At 43.3% G+C, this 24,234-nt stretch overlaps 1 protein-coding gene across 2 annotated transcripts in view; it reads right to left on the bottom strand.

Annotated features, from left to right (window-relative positions):
• The window catches only part of TMEM181 (transmembrane protein 181), a 150,134-nt gene that overhangs the window by 70,292 nt on the left and 55,608 nt on the right, over window positions 1-24,234 (bottom strand). For both annotated transcript variants that reach the window (XM_056567106.1, XM_056567107.1), the window contains exon 2: window positions 13,351-13,454. In XM_056567106.1, coding sequence (XP_056423081.1) covers window positions 13,351-13,454 — 104 coding nt within the window. The remainder of the gene's footprint in view (window positions 1-13,350; window positions 13,455-24,234) is intronic.

Below are 24,234 nucleotides of genomic sequence, written 5' to 3'. Positions count from 1 at the left end.
GTACAGTTCCCCCCACATTAGGATGTGCAGTACAGTTCCCCCACATTAGGGTGTGCAGTACAGTTCCCCCCACATTAGGGTGTGCAGTACAGTTCCCCCCCCCCCACATTAGGGTGTGCAGTACAGTTCCCCCCCCCCCCCCCACATTAGGGTGTGCAGTACAGTTCCCCCCCCCCCCCCCACATTAGGGTGTGCAGTACAGTTCCCCCCCCCCCCCACATTAGGGTGTGCAGTACAGTTCCCCCCCCCCACATTAGGGTGTGCAGTACAGTTCCCCCCCCCCCCCCCACATTAGGGTGTGCAGTACAGTTCCCCCCCCCCCCCCACATTAGGGTGTGCAGTACAGTTCCCCCCCCCACATTAGGGTGTGCAGTACAGTTCCCCCCCCCCACATTAGGGTGTGCAGTACAGTTCCCCCCCCCACATTAGGGTGTGCAGTACAGTCCCCCCCCCCCCACATTAGGGTGTGCAGTACAGTCCCCCCCCCCCCACATTAGGGTGTGCAGTACAGTCCCCCCCCACATTAGGGTGTGCAGTACAGTCCCCCCCACATTAGGGTGTGCAGTACAGTCCCCCCCCACATTAGGGTGTGCAGTACAGTCCCCCCCACATTAGGGTGTGCAGTACAGTCCCCCCCCCCACATTAGGGTGTGCAGTACAGTCCCCCCCCCCCCCCCCACATTAGGGTGTGCAGTACAGTCCCCCTCCCCACATTAGGGTGTGCAGTACAGTCCCCCTCCCCACATTAGGGTGTGCAGTACAGTCCCCCTCCCCACATTAGGGTGTGCAGTACAGTCCCCCTCCCCACATTAGGGTGTGCAGTACAGTCCCCCCCCCCACATTAGGGTGTGCAGTACAGTCCCCCCCCCCCCCCACATTAGGGTGTGCAGTACAGTCCCCCCCCCCACATTGGGGTGTGCAGTACAGTCCCCCCCCCCCCCACATTAGGGTGTGCAGTACAGTCCCCCCCCCCCCACATTAGGGTGTGCAGTACAGTCCCCCCCCACATTAGGGTGTGCAGTACAGTCCCCCCCCACATTAGGGTGTGCAGTACAGTCCCCCCCACATTAGGGTGTGCAGTACAGTCCCCCCACATTAGGGTGTGCAGTATAATGTCCCCCCACATTAGGGTGTGCAGTATAATGTTCCCCCACATTAGGGTGTGCAGTATAATGTTCCCCCCACATTAGGGTGTGCAGTATAATGTTCCCCCCACATTAGGGTGTGCAGTATAATGTTCCCCCCACATTAGGGTGTGCAGTATAATGTTCCCCCCACATTAGGGTGTGCAGTATAATGTTCCCCCCACATTAGGGTGTGCAGTATAATGTTCCCCCCACATTAGGGTGTGCAGTATAATGTTCCCCCACATTAGGGTGTGCAGTATAATATTCCCCGACATTAGGGTGTGCAGTATAATGTTCCCCCACATTAGGGTGTGCAGTATAATGTTCCCCCACATTAGGGTGTGCAGTATAATGTTCCCCCACATTAGGGTGTGCAGTATAATGTTCCCCCACATTAGGGTGTGCAGTATAATGTTCCCCCACATTAGGGTGTGCAGTATAATGTTCCCCCACACTAGGTGCAGTATAATGTTCCCCCACACTAGGTGCAGTATAATGTTCCCCCACATTAGGTGCAGTATAATGTTCCCCCACATTAGGTGCAGTATAATGTTCCCCCACATTAGGTGAAGCATATTCCCCCACATTAGGTGCAGTATAGATCTCCCACATTAGGTGCAGTATAGATCCCCCAAATTAGGTGCAGTATAGCTCCCCACATTAGGTGCAGTATAGCTCCCCACATTAGGTGCAGTATAGCTCCCCACATTAGGTGCAGTATAGCTTCCCACATTAGGTGCAGCATGTCCCCCAACATTAGGTGCAGTATAGATCCCCCAAATTAGGTGCAGTATAGATTCCCCAAATTAGATGCAGTATAGCTCCCCACATTAGGTGCAGTATGTTCCCCCACATTAGGTGCAGTATGTTCCCCCACAGACATACAGCCTCCAGCCAGTGTATGGCTGGAGGCTGTATGCCTGTGTTCTGCCCCATTTCAGTGCTCCGACCAGTAAGTCTCGATACCGAAGGAGCGGTGGTCCGAGCACCGAAGCTGACGTGCCGCTGATAATACTTACCTAGCTGGCCAGCGCACATCCTCATCACTGCCCCGCTCCTCCGCGCTCCGTTGCTATGGGCGCACGCACGGCGTCAGTGACGTTCCTGCGTGCGCCACCTTCCCGGCGGCCCCTGCATTTTTAAAGTAAACGCGGGGTCTCCGAGAGCGCATCCCTGTGTCCCGAAAACATCTTTCGGGGCATAGGGATGTCCCAGGCAGCGGCGGGCCGGATAAATGTCCTCGGCGGGCCGCATGTGGCCGACGGGCCGTAGTTTGAGGACACCTGAACTACAGCAAAAAAACAGCAGCGTTATGTGGTGAAGAGACTATTTTTCTCCCAGCATGATCCTTAGACAGAGGGGGGAGGGGGAGAGGAGGTGTGGCTGTGAAGCCAGAAATCACGTGGTGTTTGTCTTCCAGGATGGTGGGGGCTAGGTCTCATTGAGCGCTTTGCACAAAGACAAGCAAGATCAGATTATGACTTTCTCTCACTCCCTGCATGTAAGTGACAGCTGAAAAAGGGAAACTGCTCTATATAGCTAACAAATGATATTTAGACAAATAAATATGTTGGTGAGAGGGAAAGGATGGGCTATGGGTTTAGTTCCCTGGAGTATCCCTCTAACCCATTAAAGACGGAGGGAGTACCCATACGCACCCGTTTCAAAGTCCTTAACCTGTTAAGGACCCAGGGCGTACCTGTATGTCCTGAGTCCACTCCCGTTCCATAACGCGGGGCCACGGCATAGCGGGTCGGGCACAGCCTCTAACAACGGCCGGGACCGTGGCGCGTGCTGCGCGCTATTAACCCTTTAGATGCGGCGTTCAAAGTTGAATGCCGCATCTAAAGTGAAACTAAATCACTGCCGGTTAGCTCAGGGGGCTGTTCGGGATCACCGCGGCGAAATCAAGGCGTCCCGAACAGCTCTAGGACACGAGGAGGGTCTCCTACCTTGCCTCCTGGTGTCCGATCGCCGAATGACTGCTCAGTGCCTGAGATCCAGGCATGAGCAGTCAAGTGGCAGAATCATCGATCAGTGGTTTCTTTTGAGAAACCACTGATCAATTTAAAAGATCAGTGTGTGCAGTGTTATAGCCCCCTATGTGAGCTATAACAATGTAAAAAAAAAAAGTTAATAAATATCATTCAACACCTTCCCTAATAAAAGTTTGAATCACCCCTCTTTTCCCATAAAAAAAAAAAAAAAAGTGTAAATAAAAACAAACATATCTGGTATTGCCATGTGCGGAAATGTCAGAATTATAAAAATATATCTTTAATTAAACCGCACGGTCAATGGCGTACGCGAAAAAAAATTCCAAAGTCCAAAATAGTGCATTTTTGGTAACTTTTTTGATATCACAAAAAAACTTTATAAAAAGCGATCAATAAGTCCTATTCAGATCACGGCGCAAAAAAATTAGCCCTCATACCGCCCCAGACACGTAAAAATAAAAAAGTTATAGGAGTCAGAAGATGACAATTTTAAAACGTATAAATTTTCCTGCATGTAGTTATAATTTTTTCCAGAAGTACGACAAAATGAAACCAACATAAGTAGGGTATCATTTTAATCATATGGACCAACAGAATAAAGAGAAGGTGTCATTTTTTTCCGAAAAATGTACTGTGTAGAAACGGAAGCCCCCAAAATTTACAAAATGGCTTTTTTCAATTTTGTCTCACAATGAATTTTTTTTTCCATTTCGCCATAGATTTTTGGGTAAAATGACTGATGTCATTACAAAGTAGAATTGGTGGCACAAAAAATAAGCCATCATATGGATTTTTAGGTGCAAAAGTGAAAGTTATGATTTTTTAAAGGTAAGGAGGAAAAAACGAAAATGCAAAAACGGAAAAACCCTCAGAGAAAAAAGTGCCCCCATTCTGTGGCCGCTTGGCACAGAAAGCAATCAGGGACAGTTTAGATTAGGTAGGGACAGTTAGGAGTTGAAAAAAAAAATATGTAGGTGTCCGCGGGTCCGTAGCACCTTTAGCTGCGTGACCCCGGCCCTACAGGGTCGCTTCGGTCTGCCCCCAGCGTTTTTTTAGCTAAAGCCCACCTTTACGTGGATAACTTTCATACTAGTATCCCTCTCTTCACATCCCTCGCCGCTAGATCCACGGTCGCTTGTGGGAAAGTACGGAAGAATCAAAGAGGCCTTCCCCTACACGCTCCTATCCCCCAGGGTGAGTTCCGTGCCCTTTCCCAGGAAAACCTGTTGCTGGTCAAGTATAAGGACAAGAGGGATGTCCTTATGCTCACCACAATTCATGGGAACGGCAGCACCCCTGTCCCTGTGCGAGGTACCGTGGGACCGACTCTCAAGCCCGATTGTATTCTGGACTGCAATCAGTATATTGGTGGGGGGGGGGGGGGGGGGGGGGATGGGAGTTGATCTTTCTGATCAAGCCCTCAAGCCATATGATGCCATGCGCAAAACACGGACATGGTACAAAAAAGTTACGGTCTACTTTGTACAGGTTACCATGTATAATTCTTTTGTACTTTCCCAGCACGCTGGCAACACAGGGACTTTCCTGCAGTTTCAAGAGGAAGTTCTAAAGGCCCTCTTCTGACCCACCCAAAGTGTGGGTCAGAGCACCTCTGGAACTGTGGTTCCCCGGATCGTCCCCGGCAAACACTTTCCAGGTGAGTTCCCCCACAATGGAAAGAAGGGACGATCCAAGAAAAAAATGCAGAGTGTGTCCCAGGAGGGGGATTCGGAAGGACACCACCACTATCCCCGACACTTGCCCCGATCATCCAGACCTCTGCATTAAAAACTGCTTCAGGTAGTATCACACTTCGATGGAGCACTACATTTTTAATCCTTTTCCCTCATTTTTATTCCCCAGAATAATACTCCAATATACCAGTCCAGAGTACATTGTCTTCCAAATTTTTAAACCAAAATCCCCCCACCCAAAAAAAAAAAAAAAAAAAACTCTTTCCCGATACTCCTGATATCTCTCTCCCCCCCCCCCCCCCCCCCCCCAAAAAAATGGGTCATGGGACACAGAGTCAACAGCATTGGGGGTTTGCAATTGCCTCAAATGCGCAGCGCTCTCTCCCCACCTGAGCGTGACGCATTTGAGGTAACAGGTTAGGGACGGCCACACACATCACATTCCCAGAATGATGATTCAGAGCATAGGGTTTGGGGCCGGCATCATTTTTACTTTCGGCTATACTCTGGGACATCATTCTGGGAATTGGCATATCAGTATTAAAATTGCAATTTTAAAATAGTACACTTCATCCATTCCGGGAAAATAAATTTAGGGAACACCCGTCTTTTCCAAATCTCCACTTCACCCCTATACACCTTCCCTAGGGGGTGTACTGTTTGTAATAGGCTCACATGTGGGTGTTCCTTTCTTGTATTTTCCTCTGAATGTATGTAACTGTTAGGTCCATAAGAAACATTGGTCTCAAACGCAAAGAGTTCTCACTCATGAGCTCTGTCGTATTTCCAGGCGACAATTCGGAGTCACATGTTAGTTGTTCCCAGAAAGATGAAGCAGAGCATAGGTTGAAAATTGCAATTTTCAAATGCTACCCTTCATCCATTCCTGGAAAATAAATTTAGGAAACACCCGTGCGTTGAAAATGTCCTCTTTAGCCCTATACCCATTCCTCAGGGTGGGTACTTTGCGTAATTGTGTCAGATGTCGGCGTTTCATTTTTGTATCTTCCTCTGAATGTATGTAACCGTCAGCTACTGATATGCCATAGGCCTCAAATGCAAATAGACCTCTGACTTCTGAGCCTTGTAGTGCGCCTGCCCAGCACATTACCCCATATGTGGATGTGATTCCATTGTCAGGAGAAAAAGCCATCCAAAATTTGTAACCCAATTTCTCCAATTGCCCCTTGTGAAAATGTAAAAAATTGGGTAACCCCAGCATTTTAGTGTAAAAAAAATCTAATTTTTTAATTTACGGCCCACTGTTCAAAAAAACCTGTGAGGTGTAAGTACTCACTGTACCCCTTGTTGCCTTCCTTGAGGGGTGTAGTTTCAAAATTGTGGTCTCTTGCCAGGGTTTTTTATTTTTTATTTTTTTTTCCGATTTTATGTCAGAACCTCAACCATTGCAGTGCAAAGCACCACTTTAGGCCTCAAATTTCATCGGTGCTGTCTCACTCCTAAGCCCTGTTTTGCACCCGCATAGTGCTTAACCGCCATATATGGGGTATATCCTTATTCTGGAGGAATTGGGATACAATTTTTGTGGAGCTTTTTTTTAGGGATCGACCGATTATCGGTATGGCCGATATTATCGACCGATAATCACGATTTTGGGCATTATCGGTATCGTCAATTATCTTGCCGATAAGCCGATAATGCCCCGCCCCCCGCACCGCGACCGCCACCACCTCGACCCGCCGCACCGCACCCCCCACCGTGATGCTAGGCGGTATACCAGTATGGATTTTTTCCCATACCGCTATATCGGTTGGGCCCCTCCCCCACCCTCCGAGTCAATAAAAAAATTAATCTTACCCGTAATGGGGGTGGTCCGGGCCATCCATCGTTCCTGTAGTATCCAGGGGCGTTCCGGGTGGAGGGTGGTCCGGGCTGTCCTTTTCCCACGGTATTCTTCTCCACTCCGGGCAGGCTCCGGCCTAGTACGCTGCATAGACGCCGCTACGCCGTGACGTCAGGTGCGTCGCTGCGCACGGGCGTCACTGCGCAGCGGCGTCTATGCAGCGTACTAGGCCGGAGCCTGCCCAGAGTGGAGAAGAAGACCGTGGGAGAAGGACAGCCCGGACCGGACCACCCTCCACCCGGAACGTCCACGGACACTACAGGAACGATGGATGGATGCCCCGGACCACCCTGACAGGTAAGGGGAGAGAAGCGGGTGGTGGCGGCGGCGGTCTATGGCCCCGCAAAAGCCACTGCAGATCATTGATTTAAAGCGCCCGCTTTAAATCAATGATTTGCAGCGGTGTCGCAGGGGGTTAAATAGCCGATAACTTATACCGTAATATCGGTATAAGTTATCGGCTATCGGCCCTAACCTGCACCGATTATCGGTATCGGCCCTAAAAAACCGATATCGGTCGATCCCTACTTTTTTTCTCTTACTACTTTTGAAACAAAAAAAAATTGGTTAATACCAGCAATTTAGTATAAAAAATGTAATTTTTTACTTTTACAGCCCACTGTTCAAAAAAACTTGTGAGGTGTAAGTACTCATTATAACCCTTGTTACGTTCAGGGAAGGGTCTAGTTTACAAAACGGTGTCACATGTGGGGTGTTTCTGCTGTTCTGGCATCATGGGAGGTTTGAAAATGCACATGGCCTCGACTTCAATTTCAGCAAAATTCTCTCTCCAAAAGTCCAATGGCGCTCCTTCGGTTTTTAGACCTGTAGTTCGCCAGCAGAGCACTTAACGTCCACATATGGGGCGTTTTCTTAATTGGGAGAAATTGGAATTCAAATTTTGTGGTCCATTTTCACCTGTTAACCCTTGTGAAAAAATGTTTTTGGGGCAACACCATTTTAGTGTTAAAAATCTAATTTTCCATTTTCACATCCAACTTCAACGCAAAGTCATCAAACACCTGTGATGTGTTAAGGCTCACTATACCTCTTGTTATGTTCCTTGAGGGGTGTAGTTTCCAAAATAGTATGCCATGTGGGGGTTATTTTCCCGTTCTGGCACAATGAGGCTTCCTAAATGCAACATGGCCACAAAAACCATGACAGCTAAAAAAAAATTAAAAAGTCCCACAGTTTCTCTTTCCCTCTAGAGCCATTTTGTGAGCCCGCAGAGCACTTTATGTCAACATAGGAGGTATTTCCATACTCAAGAGAAATTGGGCTACACATTTTGGGGGGCTTTTTCTCTTTATACCACTTTTAAAAATGAAAAAAATGGGACTACAAGAACATGTTCGTGTAAAAAAATAGCAGATTTTGATTTTTCTCCTCCATTTTACTGCTATTCTTGTGAAACACCTAAGGGTTAAACTTTCTGAATGTCATTTTGAATACTTTGAGGGGTGTAGTTTCTATAATGGGGTCATTTATGGGGTATTTCTAAGAGAAGGGCCCCTCAAATCCATTTCAAACTTAACTGGTCCCTGAAAAATTCAGATTTAGAAATTTTCGTGAAAATTTTGAAAATTGCTGCTATGCTTTGAAGCCCTTTAAGGTCTTCAAAAAGTAAAAAAACATGTCAACTTTCTGATGCCAACATAAAGTAGACATATTGTACTTGTGAATCAATATTGTATTTGTGAATCAAAATTACTTACTTACTAATGCACCTGTATCATCACTATAGGTAGCATTAAGGTGCACCTGCGAGGCCGGCAACATATCAGCCTACTTGGGTGGGGCTTATGGCCTGTCTCCCTCCTCCCATTGTATGTGTATAACCACACTGGAGTTGACCTGGGAGCAAGTCTATGAGTCGGATCTAATGCTGCTGTAACTGCTCACTGGCCCCTGGTTTTGCTTATCACGCACAGGTAAGTGTTAGGTCCCGTGCCATATGTCCTTCATGTAAGGATATACTGGCTAATGTCTCAATTTTTTGAGGGTTAGCCAATGTCATTGTACATCTACAACAGTTATGCACCTACATTCCGATTTATATTAATCAATATAACATTTATTTGGAATATTCATTTTCCTTACAAAGCAGAGCATTACAAAGTTAGAAAAATGCAAAATTTTCATGAAATTTGGGGATTTTTCACCAAGAAAGGATGCAAATTTACCACTATGTTAAAGTAGAATGTGTCGCGAAAAAACTATCTTGGAATCAGAATAAACGTTAAAAGCATTTCAGAGTTATTAATGCATAAAGTGACAGTGGTCAGAATTGCAAAAAAGGGCTCAGTCCTTAAGATGAAAAAGGGCTCAGTCCTAAAGGGGTTAATTTAAAAAAGCCACTTTAATAGTAAAATGGCCAACTCCTTTAATGGTGGCATGAACCCTTTAAACTTCTGGACTTCTATATACAGGCATTAATTCAATAGACAAAAATAAAAAAAATAACATGAATGGAAAACACTGGGGGAGATTTATCAAAACCTGTCTAGAGGAAAAAATTTGCTGAGTTGCCCATAGCAACTAGATTGCTTCTTTAATTTTTGAAAAGGCCTCTGAAAAATGAAAGAAACGATCTGATAGGTTGCTATGGGCAACTCAGCAACTTTTCCTCTAGACAGGTTTTGATAAATCTCCCCCACTGTACTGTGGACTTGCCATAAACACATTGCAGCTATGCATAGATTTAAGGATAGAGACACTATACTCACCAAAACAACAATTATGAAAGCAAATCGCATATTTTACAATCTTTAAAAATGTTGGAAAGAAATACAAATGTGACTTCTAAACTACACCACCCTTATAAAAGGCCCTATTTAACCTCTTCAGGACACAGGGCGTATGGATACGCCCTGCACTCCAAGTCCTTAAGGACCGAGGGCGTATCCATACGCCCGTGGGAAATCCGGTCCCCACCGCTAGCCGGTTGGGGACCGGAGCCGGATGCCTGCTGAAATCATCGTTATGTCGGCGATCGGAGAAAATCGCATGTCAATTCAGACATGCGATTTTCTCCAATTCCGGGCTGATCGGGTCTCTGGTGACCTGATCACACGGAAAATGGGGCTGATCGGAGTTGTCAGCAACAGCCCCGATCAGCCTAAGGGACAGGAGTGAGGTCGCAGAGCTGCGATCTCCTCCTATCCCCTGCCATTAGTCAGAACGGAGTTCTGACCAATGGCAGCTAAGGACAGGGGGTTGCCATGGCAACCCCCGTTCTGCCCGCCCCTGGATGTCGAGGGGATCTGGGAAGAAGATGGAGGCCGTACCTGCAGGAGAAGATGCCTGGGGACCTGGGATCTTCGCTGGAGCCTGCTGGATCCTTGCTCAGGTAGAGAATCGACGGTGGGGGTGGGGGGTGGTCGGTGGGAATTGAAAGTGAAAGTAAAACGATCTTTACTGTAGAAACCACTAGGAAGGCCAAACTGCAACTCCCAGCATGCCCAGAAAGCCAAAGGCTGTCTGGGCATGCTGGGAGTTGTAGTTTTGCAACATCTGGAGGGTCACAATTTGGAGACCACTGTTAGTGGTGCCCAAACGGTAGCCCTCCAGATGTTGCCAAACTACAACTCTCAGCATGCCTAGACTGCTCAGGCATGCTGGGAGTTGTAGTTCTGTAACATCTGTCCCTTCAGATTTAGCAATTTTCATTTTCACTTTTTGAAAATTGCTGCTCTACTTTGAAGCCCTCTAATTTTTTCAAAAAGCAAAAATATGTCCATTTTATGATGCCAACATAAAGAGGACATATTGTATTTGTGAAGAAAAATTTATTATTTATTGGGAATATCCATTTTCCTTACAGGTAGAGAGCTTCAAAGTTAGAAAAATGCTAAATTTTCAACATTTTCATAAAATTTTGGGATTTTTCACCAAAAAAGAATGCAAGTAATGCCGAAAATTTACCACCAAAATAAAGTAGAATATGTCACGAAAAAATAATCTCAGAATCAGAATATTCGGTAAAAGCGTTTTCGCGTTATTAATTTGTAAAGTGACGGTGGTCAGAATTGCGAAAAAGGGCTCAGTCCTTAAGGTGAAAAAGGGCTGCGTCCTTAAGGGGTTAAGAACTCTGAGCTAACAGAGGGAAGATTCCTGTGCAGGGCTGTGTAATATTCTGTTTTGGAACTTTTAGATTTTTTATTTTTTTTTTCTATTTAAGCTTATTGTTTACGAATTAACTGTATTTTAATAAATTTTACTACAGTTAAGCCCTGCATGTCCGTGCTGTAGTTATAATGTCTCTGACCAGTACCTAATACTGGGATAAGTAGGTTAGTGTTAGCATATGTTCACACTACCTTTAAATGGTGCAGCGGAATCCCATTAAAAACACAGAGGCTGCTGAAAGCGGATTGCGCTTGGAATCTCCTTCTGGAAATTCTTGACAGAATTTCCGTAGTGTGTAAACTTAGTTTTTTTGTTTTTTTTTTTAACATTGTACTAGCTGTGCAAAATATAACTGGGAAGGGAGTGAAAAATCACGTTTAAACAATCATATATTATTTAACCACTTAAGGATGCAGAGCGTACAGGTAGGCAGGCCCTTGTGTCCTGGTACTTAAGGCATTATGGTAGACCTGTACACCCTGACATAGTAAGTGGCTGCGCTCGCTTCAGAGGTGAGTGTCAGCTATTATCATTAACCAGAAACTCACTGCTTATGCATTTAATCCTTTAGACGCCGTGATCAATGTGGATCACAAAATCCGAAATGGCGGAGAAGGGTTGTATCGCCGCGTGCTTAAAGGGGTATTCCAGGCAAAAACTTTTTTTTATTTATCAACTGGCTCCGGAAAGTTAAACAGATTTGTAAATTACTTCTATTAAAAAATCTTAATCCTTCCAATAGTTATTAGCTTCTAAAATTTTCTGTCTAACTGCTCAATGATGATGTCACGTCCCGGGAGCTGTGCATGATGGGAAAATATCCCCATAGGAGCTTGACAGCTCCCGGGACGTGAGTCATCAGAAAGCAGTTAGACAGAAAACAGCAACTCCACTTCAGAAGCTAATAACTATTGGAAGGATTAAGATTTTTTAATAGAAGTAATTTACAAATCTGTTTAACTTTCCGGAGCCAGTTGATATATTAAAAAAAAGTTTTTACCTGGAATACCCCTTTAATGTTAAAACTATTAAAATATGTTTATCATCCCCTATGGTAAACAGTGTAAAAGTACAATACAAACTACAGATCACGGCATAAAATAAGCCCTCACAAATCCCTGTATACAGAAAGTAAAATAGGTTATAGGGGTCAGAAAAGGACAATTTTATGCATACCAAGTTTTGTTAAAAAAAAGTTTGCATTTTTTTTTTTCTAAAGTAGCACATTAATAGAAAAATATATTCATTGGGTATGATTTTAATCACATTGACCAAACAGAAAATAATGTATCATTTTTACCATAAAGTGCACTGCGTAAAAACCAACCCCCACCCCAAATGTAGCAAAATTTTAGTTTTCTGATAAATTTCAGCCCCCAAATAATATTTTGGTTGCGCTGTACAGTTTTATGGTAAAATGAAAGTCAAAGTTCAATTGGTCATGCAAATAAACAAGCCTCATATGGGTTTGTATGTGGAAAAACAAAAGAGTTCTGGCTCTTAGAAGGCGGGGAGGAAAAGACGAAAATGCTAAAACGAAAATTGGATGTGTCCTTAAGGCCAAAATCTTTTTTTTATTTTTTTTTTTGCTTGCTTCTAGATTCAAAGCAAATTTGTTAAGCTCCAGTGCACTGTCTTACGGCCTGGGCAGAGTGATGGCTCTAGTGGCCGCCTGTCACTAAAGCAGTCACTCAGAGCATAGAGGAGAGGGATAGAGACCGTTCAGTGTAGAGACCCTGGGACACTGCACTGAAAGCAAAATAAAAATTTGAAGTCTTCAGGCTGTCTGTGCACAGTGAAATTGTTACTGCATTCTTATGTTTTTACTGCATTTTGGATGTTTTTCTGTTGCTACAAAATTTCAATATCACTGTAAAAATTACACATTTTAAATGTGATTTGCACAACTGTGGTACAACTGCACATTTTTGCCATGATTTGGGGAAAATCATGGCAAAAACAAAAACATTCAGCAAGAAACGCAATGTGTGAACACAGTCTTAGGGGAGGTGTATAAATACTATGGGGGAGAATTATCAAAACCTGTGCAGAGGAAAAATTGACCACTTGCCCATTGCAAACAATCAGATTGCTCCTCTTATTTTCCAAAAGGCCTTTGTAAAAATTAAAGAAGCAATCTAATTGGGTCATAAGGGCAGCAGTCAATCTTTCCTTCGTACAGGTTTTCATAAATCCCCTCCTATATATTCTGATTAGATAACGATAGAAGCAGGTAGGGGTCTGAGAGCTAGCAGGAGAGATCTGTTCACAGGAAGTCAGCTGACCCAGGACTGATCACTACCTCTGACCCATTAAGCACTGATATTTTGTGAATCGAACTGGTAATCACATGACTCAATGACAAATGAAACACAAGGATGCAGTTGTGCTGCGAAAAAATAAACGGATTGAGCTGTAGGACAAGTGATTGGTGAGTCTGCAAGATATGGGCAAAAACAAAAACATGAGTGCTTCCTGAATGTAAATACACACACATTTACTCCATTTTAACAATGAGAGAAAGAAGAAAAACTTACCTGCTATTCCAATAAATAGGGTTAATCCAAAGCACAGGAAAAATACAACAAAGACCAATACAAAATAGCGCTTTGAGAGAGTGTATAGGCGCATGGGGGCCAACCTGCAAGAAAGTAAATAACATTAAAAATAGCTAAACACTAGCATGAGGGTACAAAGCATGTCCTACCAAATGCTTAGCACTATTTTAGTCTATTCAAGAGAATACATGCATCGGCAATACACTGTCAGGTTTTGGCAGTAACCGAAAGCATAATGGCCATGTAGTATAAAAAGTAAAGTAAATAGGGCTGGAAAGTATACATATTAGGGAAAAACCATTGTAAAATTAATGTCTTTACATTAATGCATGTATTCGAAACAGAATACACCTATTTATGAATCCCATAGATATGGCTAAGAAAAAGGATTATGATCACAGTACAATAAACAAAAGAGGCAACCTTTTCAATAACAGTTAATGGAACCCATCAAAGAACAGATTTTTTTCCCCATGAATGGTTTTCACTTGTTCTATGAATTGTACTAAGCATTGTATTGTCTCCAAAAATCAGAAACTGTCAACTTACTAAAACTGTACAAACTTGTGGCAGATTTGTCACAGTAGCTCAGGCTGTTTGATAAATCTGGCATATTTAAATACTGTCTAGTGTAAGTTTATAGGAAATATCAGTTGGCTCACTTTAAACCACAAATGGACCCCAAAATGTTGGTGCGACTGGACTGCATCCCTTTTTCAGAGGCCATGCCCCTCCTGTCAGACCCGGTAGAAAGTTTTAAAAAAAATAGCTTTAAACTAGGGATCGACCGATATCGTTTTTTTAGGGCCGATACCGATAATCGGTGCAGGTTAGGGCCGATAGCCGATAACTTATACCGATATTCCGGTATAAGTTATTGGCTATTTAACCCCCTGCGACACCGCTGCAGATCATTGATTTAAAGCGGGCGTTTTAAATCGATGATCTGCAGTGGCTTTTGCGGGGCCATAGGCCACCGCCCGCTTCTCTCCCCTACCTGTCAGGGTGGTCCGGGCCATCCATCCGTCGTTCATGTAGTGTCCGGGGGCATTCCAGGGGGAGGGTGGTCCGGTCCGGGCTGTCCTTCTCCGGCAGTCATCTTCTCCACTCCGGGCAGGCTCCGGCCTAGTACGCTGCATAGACGCCGCTGCGCAGTGACGCCCGTGCGCAGTGACGCCCGTGCGCAGCGACGCACTTGACGTCACAGCGTAGCGGCGTCTATGCAGCGTACTAGGCCGGAGCCTGCCCGGAGTGGAGAAGAAGACCGTGGGAGAAGAAGGACAGCCCGGAACGCCCCCGGACACTACAGGAAGGAAGGAAGGATCGATGGTCCGGACCACCCCCCTTACGGGTAAGTTTAATTTTTTTATTGACTCGGAGGGTGGGGGAGTGGCCCGACCGGTATAGCGGTATGGGCAAAAATCCATACCAGTATACCGCCTAGCATCACGGTGGGGGGGTGCGACGCGGTGCGGTGGGTCGGGGGTGCGGTGGGTCAGGGGTGCGGTGGGGGGGCGGGGCATTATCGGTTTATCGGCAAGATAATTGCCGATACCGATAATGCCCAAAATCGTGATTATCGGCCGATAATATCGGCCATACCGATAATCGGTCGATCCCTACTTTAAACTCATAATTACATTCACGTAATACAGTTTTTTTGTGTGCAAATTATGCCAAAATTCGGGTGCATTTGTAATAATAAATCTGGCCCGCTGGTTATGGATACAAGGTTATCAGTAGCAGATACAGGGGTACTCCACTGGAAAAAAAAAAAAAGATTTGTAAATTACTTCTATTAAAAAATTACTTCTATTAAAAATGTTTTAATCCTTCCAGTACTTATTAGCTATTGAATTACAGAGGAAATTCTTTTCTTTTTGTAACACAGTGCTCTCTGCTGACATCTCTGTCCATTTTAGGAACTGTCCAGAGCAGCATATGTTTGCTATGGGGATTTTCTCCTACTCTGGACAGTTCTTAAAATGGACTGAGATGTCAGCAGAGAGCACTGTGGTCATGATGTCAGCAAAGAGCTCTGTGTTCCAAAACTAAAAGAAATTCCTCTGTAGTATTCAGCAGCTAACAAGTACTGGAAGGATTAAGATTTCTTAATAGAGGTAATTTACAAATCTGTTTAACTTTCTGGCACCAGTTGATTTAAAAAAAAAAAAAAAAGTTTTCCACTGGAGTACCCCTTTAATAAATAGATTTGTAAATTACTTCTATTTAAAAATCTTAATTCTTCCAGTACTTATCAGATGCTTTATGCTCCACAGAAAGTTCTTTTCTTTTTGAATTTCCTTTGTCTGACCACAGTGCTCTCTGCTGACATCTCTGTCCATTTTAGAAACTGTCCAGAGTAGGAGCAAATCGCCATAGCAAACCTCTCCTGCTCCAGACAGTTCCTGATATGGACAGAGGAGTCAGTAGAGGTAACTGTGGTCAGACAGAAAACAAATTAAAAAAGAAAAGAACTTCCTGTGGAGCAAATAGCAGCTGATAAGTACTGGAAGGATTAAGATTTTTAAATAGAAGTAATTTACAAATCTGTTTAACTTTCTGGCACCAGCTGATTTAGAAATGTTGTTTTCCAGTGGAGCAACCCTTTAAAAAGGGGTTATCCAGGAAAAAAGTTTTTTTATATATATACTGGCTCTGGAAAGTTAAACAGATTTGTAAATTACTTCCATTAAAAATCTTCATCCTTTCAGTACTTATGAGCTTCTGAAGTGGAGTTGTTCTTTTCTGTCTAAGTGCTCTCTGATGACACGTGTCTCAGGAAACACCCAGTTTAGAAGCAAATCCCCATAGCAAACCTCTTCTACTCTGTGCAGTTCCTGAGACAAGCAGAGATGTCAGCAGAGAGCACTATTGCCAGACAGAAAAGAGCAACTCAACTTCAGCAGCTGATAATTATTGAAAGGATTAAGATTTTTTTAATAGAAGTAATTTACAAATTTGTTTAACTTTCAAGAGCCAGTTGATATAAAGAAAAAAAGTTTTTTCCTGGAATACCCCTTTAACTGCTACTTATAACCTTGTATCCATAACCAACGGGCCGGATTTATTATTACAAATGCACCAGAATTTTGGCATAATTTGCACAAAAAAAAAAAACGGTATTAGTGGAGTACAATAGATTTTTTTTGTTTTAGAACCTGTATTACGTATACTACAGTATATAGGAGTAGGCACATCTAAGTTGAATATAATGAGTAAAATAGGCCAAAATCAATTCCTCTAAATTGCAATACAAGGCTATTTAGTAGTGCAAATAGTAGTGAGGCATCTCAGTCTATATAGGTTATGGTTGCGACAATACCCTAAAAATGGTCACCAGATATATATATATATATATATATATATATTTTTTTTTTTTTATTAAAATAAAAAAAATAAAACACCTAGGAGCAGACACAACCTCTGAAAAAAAACGTAACATCTGCTCCTTTTTTCACCGCAGTGTATTAATATTGTGTATTTACACAGTAACAGTATGATGAACAAGCAATGGAGCACATGAGTCACCATACTATGGACTTTAGGAGCTTACCATATGAGTCCACAAGTTAACTGTGGCTACCAGGCTTATGGTATTTGCTTATTCCGGTGCCAAGGATCTGTTATGAATGGACCTCTAATTTGTCTGTGTCCTCCTTATCCATCTTAGCCAAGGAGTCAATTGGGCACATATCATTCACTATGTAAAAGGATATCCTTAGGGTACCCTAAGTAAGGTTCAGGGAGGAGTGGGGGCCCCAGACGGGAGATCGCGGAGGGTGAGACATTTATCCCCTATGCTGCGTATAGGGGATACATTTATAAGCACTGCACATCACCTTAAAGGCCCTTTTACAGGGGCTAAAGTTGCATGGCCCACTCACTCATGCAGTCCTTAGGTCATGTGCGGCCAACAATGATGAAATTGTCTAGTCTAAGTTTAGGCCAAACATTAGTTGGCGTAGTTTCCCAAACCATGCACTAGAAATTTGGCAAGATTAGGCAGAAATTTTTCTAAAACTCATAATAAATGTTGCAAGAGTTTTTTGTGTTGGCGCACTTGTAACAGTAAATCTGGGCCAGTCTCTTTATACAGTCATGGCCATAAATGTTGGCACCCCTGACATTTTTCTAGAAAATGAAGTATTTCTCACAGATAAGGATTGCAGTAACACGTTTTGCTATACATATGTTTATTCCCTTTGTGTGTATTGGAACTAAATCAAAAAAAGGGAGGAAAAAAAGCAAATTGGACATAATGTCACACCAAACTCCGAAAATGAGGCTGGACAAAATTATTGGCACCCTTTCAGAATTGTGGAAAAATAAGATTGTTTCAAGCATGTGATGCTCCTTTGAACTCACCTGGGGCAAGTAACAGGTGTGGGCAAAATAAAAATCCCCTGAAAGCAGATAAAAAGGAGAGAAGTTCACTTAGTCTTTGCATTGTGTATCTGTGTGTGTGACACTAAGCATGGACAACAGAAAGAGGAGGAGAGAACTGTCTGAGGACTTGAGAACCAAAATTGTGGAAAAATATCCACAATCTCAGGGTTACTAGTCCATCTCAGAGATCTAGATTTGCATTTGTCCACAGTGCACAATATTATCAAGAAATTTGCAACCCATGGCACTGTAGCTAATCTCCCTGGGTGTGGACGGAAGAGAAAAATTGATGAAAGGTGTCAACGCAGGATAGTCTGGATGGTGGATAAGCAGCCATAAAAAAGTTCCAAAGATATTAAACCTGTCCTGCAGGCTCAGGGAGCATCAGTGTCAGCGCGAACTATCCGTCGACATTTAAATGAAATGAAATGCTATGGCAGGAGACACAGGAGGACCCCACTGCTGACACCGAGACATAAAAAAGCAAGACTACATTTTGCCAAAATGAACTTGAGTAAGCCAAAATCCTTCTGGGAAATGTCTTGTGGACAGATGAGACCAAGATAGAGCTTTTTGGTAAAGCACAGTATTCTACTGTTTACCGAAAACGGAATGAGGCCTACAAAAAAAAGAACAAAGTACCTACAGTGAAATGTGGTGGAGGTTCAATTATGTTTTGGGGTTGATTTGCTGCCTCTGGCACTGGGTGCCTTGAATGTGTGCAAGACATCATGAAATCTGAGGATTACCAATGGATTTTGGGTCGCACTGTACAGCCCAGTGTCAGAAAGCTGGGTTTTGCATCTGAGCAGGACAATGACCCCAAACAAATGTCAAAAAGCACCCAGAAATGGATGGCAACAAAGCACTGGAGAGTTCTGAAGTGGCCAGCAATGAGTCCAGATCTAAATCCCATTGAACACATGTAGAGAGATCTTAAAATTGCTGTTGGGAAAAGGCGCCCTTCCAATAAGAGATACCTGGAGCAGTTTGTAAAGGAAGAGTGGTCCAACATTCCAGCTGAGAGGTGTAAAATCAAAACCGAATGACCAGGGAGTCAGGAGTTTGTCTGGCGCAGAGAGGAACCATCAGGCAGCCAAGTAAAATCAATGGATTTATTAGATGCAACGCGTTTCGCTGCGCATGCGCAGCTTCATCAGGCATGACAAGAGAAGGCTGGTAACAGATATATATACCTCCAGGAATTAACCATTAGAGTACTTTTTGAAAGAGTTGTTACATAAAATTACATATCCACATATGAATGTGACAATGTATGAAAAATATATAAATAGATATAAATAAATATAAATAGGCAGACAAAAGTCACAAAAATTATAATGAAACAATGTAAAAGCACAATGGAATCATATAAACATATATATATAATATAATTATCGCATGTGGTGTGAATATACCACCACAAGCGACTCAAGCAATCACACCGCTTTGTCACAGGTGCGGCATTCAACAACGCAAGTGGGATATTATTTCAAAAAATATATATAATATAAAGAGATATGGACCTATAAGGTGCTATGTATGGTAATTCAAAGAATAAAAAAAAATTGATTTGTATATCGCTGCATTATTAAATAAAAAATAAATAATAAACAGTGCGGTAAACCAAATCGCAACTGACCAGAAGGTGATGTATGAACACCACTTAGAGAAAGTGAAGAAAATGAACTAGAATAACTAGTGCGGTATTGAATACAGCACCCGGCGAAAACGCAGGGTGTGAATATTCGTAAAGAGATCCAAATTTACAAACATTAAATAAATAAATAAAAAATATACAGAAGTTTCTGTATGCAGAAAGGAAGGGAAGAACAAAAAACGGAACTTGGATAATAAAACAAAAGGAATAATAAATACACAGTGGGGCGCTCCAGGGTGAACAGCACAGAAGGAACAACGAAAAAATATATAGAAAAAAATAGATCAAGATATAATATTTTGGAGATTAATCCATTGGAAGAAATGGAAAGTTTTTAAACCCTAATTTATCAGATTATTTAACTGTATCGATACATTCATTAAAACCTTGAGGGTGCAAAGTATGTAGTTTGTGAATCCAGAAGGATTCACGATTATTTAATCTTTGTATTCTGTTAGGTAAATGAATGGGGATAGTTTCTAGAATAATTAATTTCAAAGTTTCTGTATTTTTTTGATGATGAAGAGTGAAGTGTCGGGACAAACTATGCAACAAAAAAACATGTTTTATGTTCCATCTGTGCTTGTTCATCCTGGAGCGCACTGTTTGTGTGGTGCGGCCAACGTATTGGCGGTCGCAACCACAGGTTAATAGATAGATAGCAAAAGTGGTGTCGCAATTTAGTGAATCTTTTATTTTAAATGTTTGTTTTGTGAAAAAGGAAGAAAAAGTATCAGTTTGGATCATCAATTCGCAACAAAGGCAGCGACTTTTTTTTTTTACAAGGGAAACAATATGGTTTAATGGAACAGGAATTCTGTGGTGTAAGATGTTCGGAAAATCTACTGGGGGCTAATAAATTGCTAAGATTTTTGGAACGTCTGTAGGTGACATTAGGAACTGGGGGAATTAATTGGTTTAGAATTTTATCATTTTGAATAATGGGCCAGTTTTTAGTTAGTATTTTTCTGATATTAGATGCCTCAATATTGAAATTCGTAACAAAATTATATCTAAAGGGGTTATGAGGCTGATTGGAACTGGATTTTTTGGGAATAGATGTAACCAAATCAGATTGTTTTTTATCTTTCACCTTCATATATGCCTTAGTAAGAAGCGATTTAGGATAGCCCTTCTGTATGAAGCGTTGTTTTAAAACCTCAGCTTGAGAAATAAAATCTGAATCAGAAGTACAATTTCTGCGAATTCGTAAATACTGGCCGAATGGCACCCCTCTTAGCCAGCTTGGATAATGTGCACTATCGAACTGTAAAAGACTGTTAATATCAACAGATTTGAAAAAAGTCTTCGTGGAAATAGTGCCATCGACTGTTTTATGGATATCAAGGTCTAAAAATTGGATGGAGTTTTCTGCATAATGCATGGTAAATTTTATGCCCCATGTATTAGTATTCAACTCATGTACAAAGAGGTCAGCCTCATGTTTGGTACCTACCCAGATCAAGAAGAGGTTGTCTATATAACGACGAAAGAAAAAAACAGACTTAAAATACAGGGACTGTGCCATAACTAGGGACTCGAATCGCCCCATAAACAAATTAGCGTAACTGGGGGCGAATCTTGTCATGCCTGATGAAGCTGCGCATGCGCAGCGAAACGCGTTGCATCTAATAAATCCATTGATTTTACTTGGCTGCCTGATGGTTCCTCTCTGCGCCAGACAAACTCCTGACTCCCTGGTCATTCGGTTTTGATTTTACTCTTACCCAGGAGGGCTGCAGTGGACCTTCTTCTATATCTCTTCTGCTCTTTACCTTGTTGTGTGTGGGCGCACAACCAACTTTGGTAAGCGGCTTGGGAATTACCGTCCCCTACCCCCACCTACAAGATCTACTGATCCCGCACATGAGGCGCCTTCCTCCCTCTCAGCTGAGAGGTGTAAGAAGTTTATTGATGGTTATAGGAAGCGACTGAATTCAGTAATTTTTTCCAAAGGGTGTGCAACCAAATATTAAGTTATAGGTGGCAATAATTTTGTCCAGACCATTTTTGGAGTTTGGTGCGACATTATGTCCAATTTGCTTTTTTTTCCTCCCTTGGGTTTACGTCCAATACACACAAAGGGAATAAACATGTGTATAGCAAAACATGTGTTACGACAATCTTTTTCTGTGAGAAACACTTCAGGGGTGCCAACATTTACGACCATGACTGTATCTATTAAAAGTTATAAGAATAGTTTCATTCTTCAGGAACAGAGTTATTAAACCTTATGATCAAAACGTACTACTAAAAGAATATGTTACAAACCATGACAGCTGACACGGGAGCAATGTGCAAATATGCATAACAGTGTCTTTCTTTATTGTGTCCCTGTTTGTGCAAACCTACAAGACTAATATTTATTCAGGCAGAGGTAATAAGCAAGGCTTTCATTTCATAGGGTTAGTGGATGGTGCTGAGCAGTGCACCATGTGAAAGAGAAGCTTCTGACCAAGTAGACATCCGCTGACATCACAAAGTTCAGACAGAAATGACATCACATGTCTTAGAGAAACCTGTCCGTGCACTTTCACCGGTCACCCTGTGATAGCTGCACACGTGTCAGCAATAGCGGGGCCAAGAACACAAGCGAGCACGTATAATATTGCTGCAGAACATCACAATTCTCACTCATGTCTCGCTGAAGACTTTTATGCAGGCAGTTCGCATTGTTTGCTCACTTTACACTGTTCAGGAACTATTCTTCATAAAATGTAAGAAAAGTATAACAATGTTTACTTAGTATACAGGGCAGAAACCATGACCAGGACACTGCAGCTCAGTCAGTGACATTCTTGCCATACAATTTGTGCGCAGCTCCTTCCTGTAGTTCCAAGCTATCTAGTACAATCCTTCCTATAGCAAAATAGACCATCAGGTTTAACAGGTAAATGGTGTTTGACGCAGGGTGACCAGACATTTTAGTTCAGTCTGGGAAAACCCTACAACTACCGTATTTTTCGCCGTATAAGACGCACTTTTTCTTCCCTAAAACTGGGGGGGGGGGGAAGTTGGTGCGTCTTATACGGCGAATACCTGCGGCCATCAATGGCCGGGACCCGCCGCTAATACAGGACATCACCGATCACGGTGATGCCCTGTATTAACCCTTCAGACACGGCTATCAAAGCTGACCGCCGCATCTGAAGCGAAAATAACACTAACCCGGCTGCTCAGTCGGGCTGTTCGGGACCACCGCGGTGAAATCGCGGCGTCCCGAACAGCTTACAGGACACCAGGAGGGACCTTACCTGCCTCCTCGGTGTCTTCTCCGTGCCGGGATCCCCTGCGCTCTCCTTCGACGTCTTCACGGTGTCAAGCACGTGATGACGGCGACGGAGAGCGTGGATCCCGGGGAAGACGTCTGGAGCGTCGGGGACACCACGGGGACGCGGCAACAGCGATGGAGCGACTTCCAGGGCACCGGTGACGGGTCCGGAGCGGCGGGGACATGTGAGTATAACCTCCTATACCAGTGGTCTTCAACCTGCGGACCTCCAGATGTTGCAAAACTACAACTCCCAGCATGCCCGGACAGCCAACGGCTGTCCGGGCATGCTGGGAGTTGTAGTTTTGCAACATCTGGAGGTCCGCAGGTTGAAGACCACTGTTGGGTTCAGAATCTTTATTTTTTTTTTTTTATTTGGCACCTATAAATTGGGTGCGTCTTATACGCCGGTGCGTCCTATAGAGGGAAAAATACGATAAGCATTTACAGCTAAGCAAATATGATGGTTTTCTATATAATATAAAAATAAAGCAGGTAGGGAACATTTATTTCTACAAATGGAGTTCAGCTCCTTTTACCTATACTAAACATACATGTATTGATTTACATAAGCCCAGGTATTGGGAGATATAACTATGCAAGCTGGGTGAGAGCAGCCTGGACCTGCCGTATATGAAGCACGCTCAGGAGCTTTGTACAACAGGAGAGGGCATCCTGCATCTTTTAGGGGGCTAATAAACAACTGACAGAGTTTGCAAAAAAAAAGTCAATTGATAGGAAAAGTCTGTTTCTGAAGCTATAAAGGATTATTAGCAAATTTTCTTATGGAACCTAAGATACAGTGGGGCAAAAAAGTATTTAGTCAGCCACCAATTGTGAAAGTTCTCCCACTCTAAAAGAGGAGAGAGGCCTGTAATTTACATCATAGGTATACTTCAACTATGAGAAACATAATGAGGGGGAAAAAAAAAATCTATAAAATCCCATTGTCTGATTTTATTTGCAAATTATGGTGGAATATAATTATTTGGTCAACTACAAACAAGCAAGATTTCTGGCTCTCACAGACCTGTAACAACTTCTTTAAAGTGGTACTCTGGCCCTGAGACATCTTATCCCCTATCCAAAGGATAGGGGATAAGATGTCTCAGCAGGGGTCCCGCCGCTGGGGACCCCCGCAATCTTGTATTCGCCACCCACCTGTTTGAGCTGCATGCCGCGGTGCCAGCTCACAAACAGCCAGGTTGCGACCACGGGGCCGGAGTATCGTGACGTCACGACTCCACCCCATGCGCCATCACCCTCCGCCCCCGCTATGCAAGTCTATGGGAGGGGGCGTGACGATATTGTGACGTCACGATACTCCAGCCCCGTGGTTACCACCTGGCTGTTTGTGAGCTGGCACCGCAGCGTGTAGCTCAAACCGGTGGGTGGCGAATACAAGATTGAGGGGGTCCCCATCTGCGGGGCCCCGCGGTGAGACATCTTATCCCCTATCCTTTGGATAGGGGATAAGATGTCTCAGGGCCGGAGTACCCCTTTAAGAGTCTCCTCTGTCCTTCACTTGTTACCTGTATTAATG

The sequence above is a fragment of the Hyla sarda genome, chromosome 3 (genome assembly GCF_029499605.1).
Source record: "Hyla sarda isolate aHylSar1 chromosome 3, aHylSar1.hap1, whole genome shotgun sequence".
Lineage (NCBI taxonomy): Eukaryota > Metazoa > Chordata > Amphibia > Anura > Hylidae > Hyla > Hyla sarda.
This window is presented reverse-complemented; position numbering and strand designations above follow the sequence as displayed.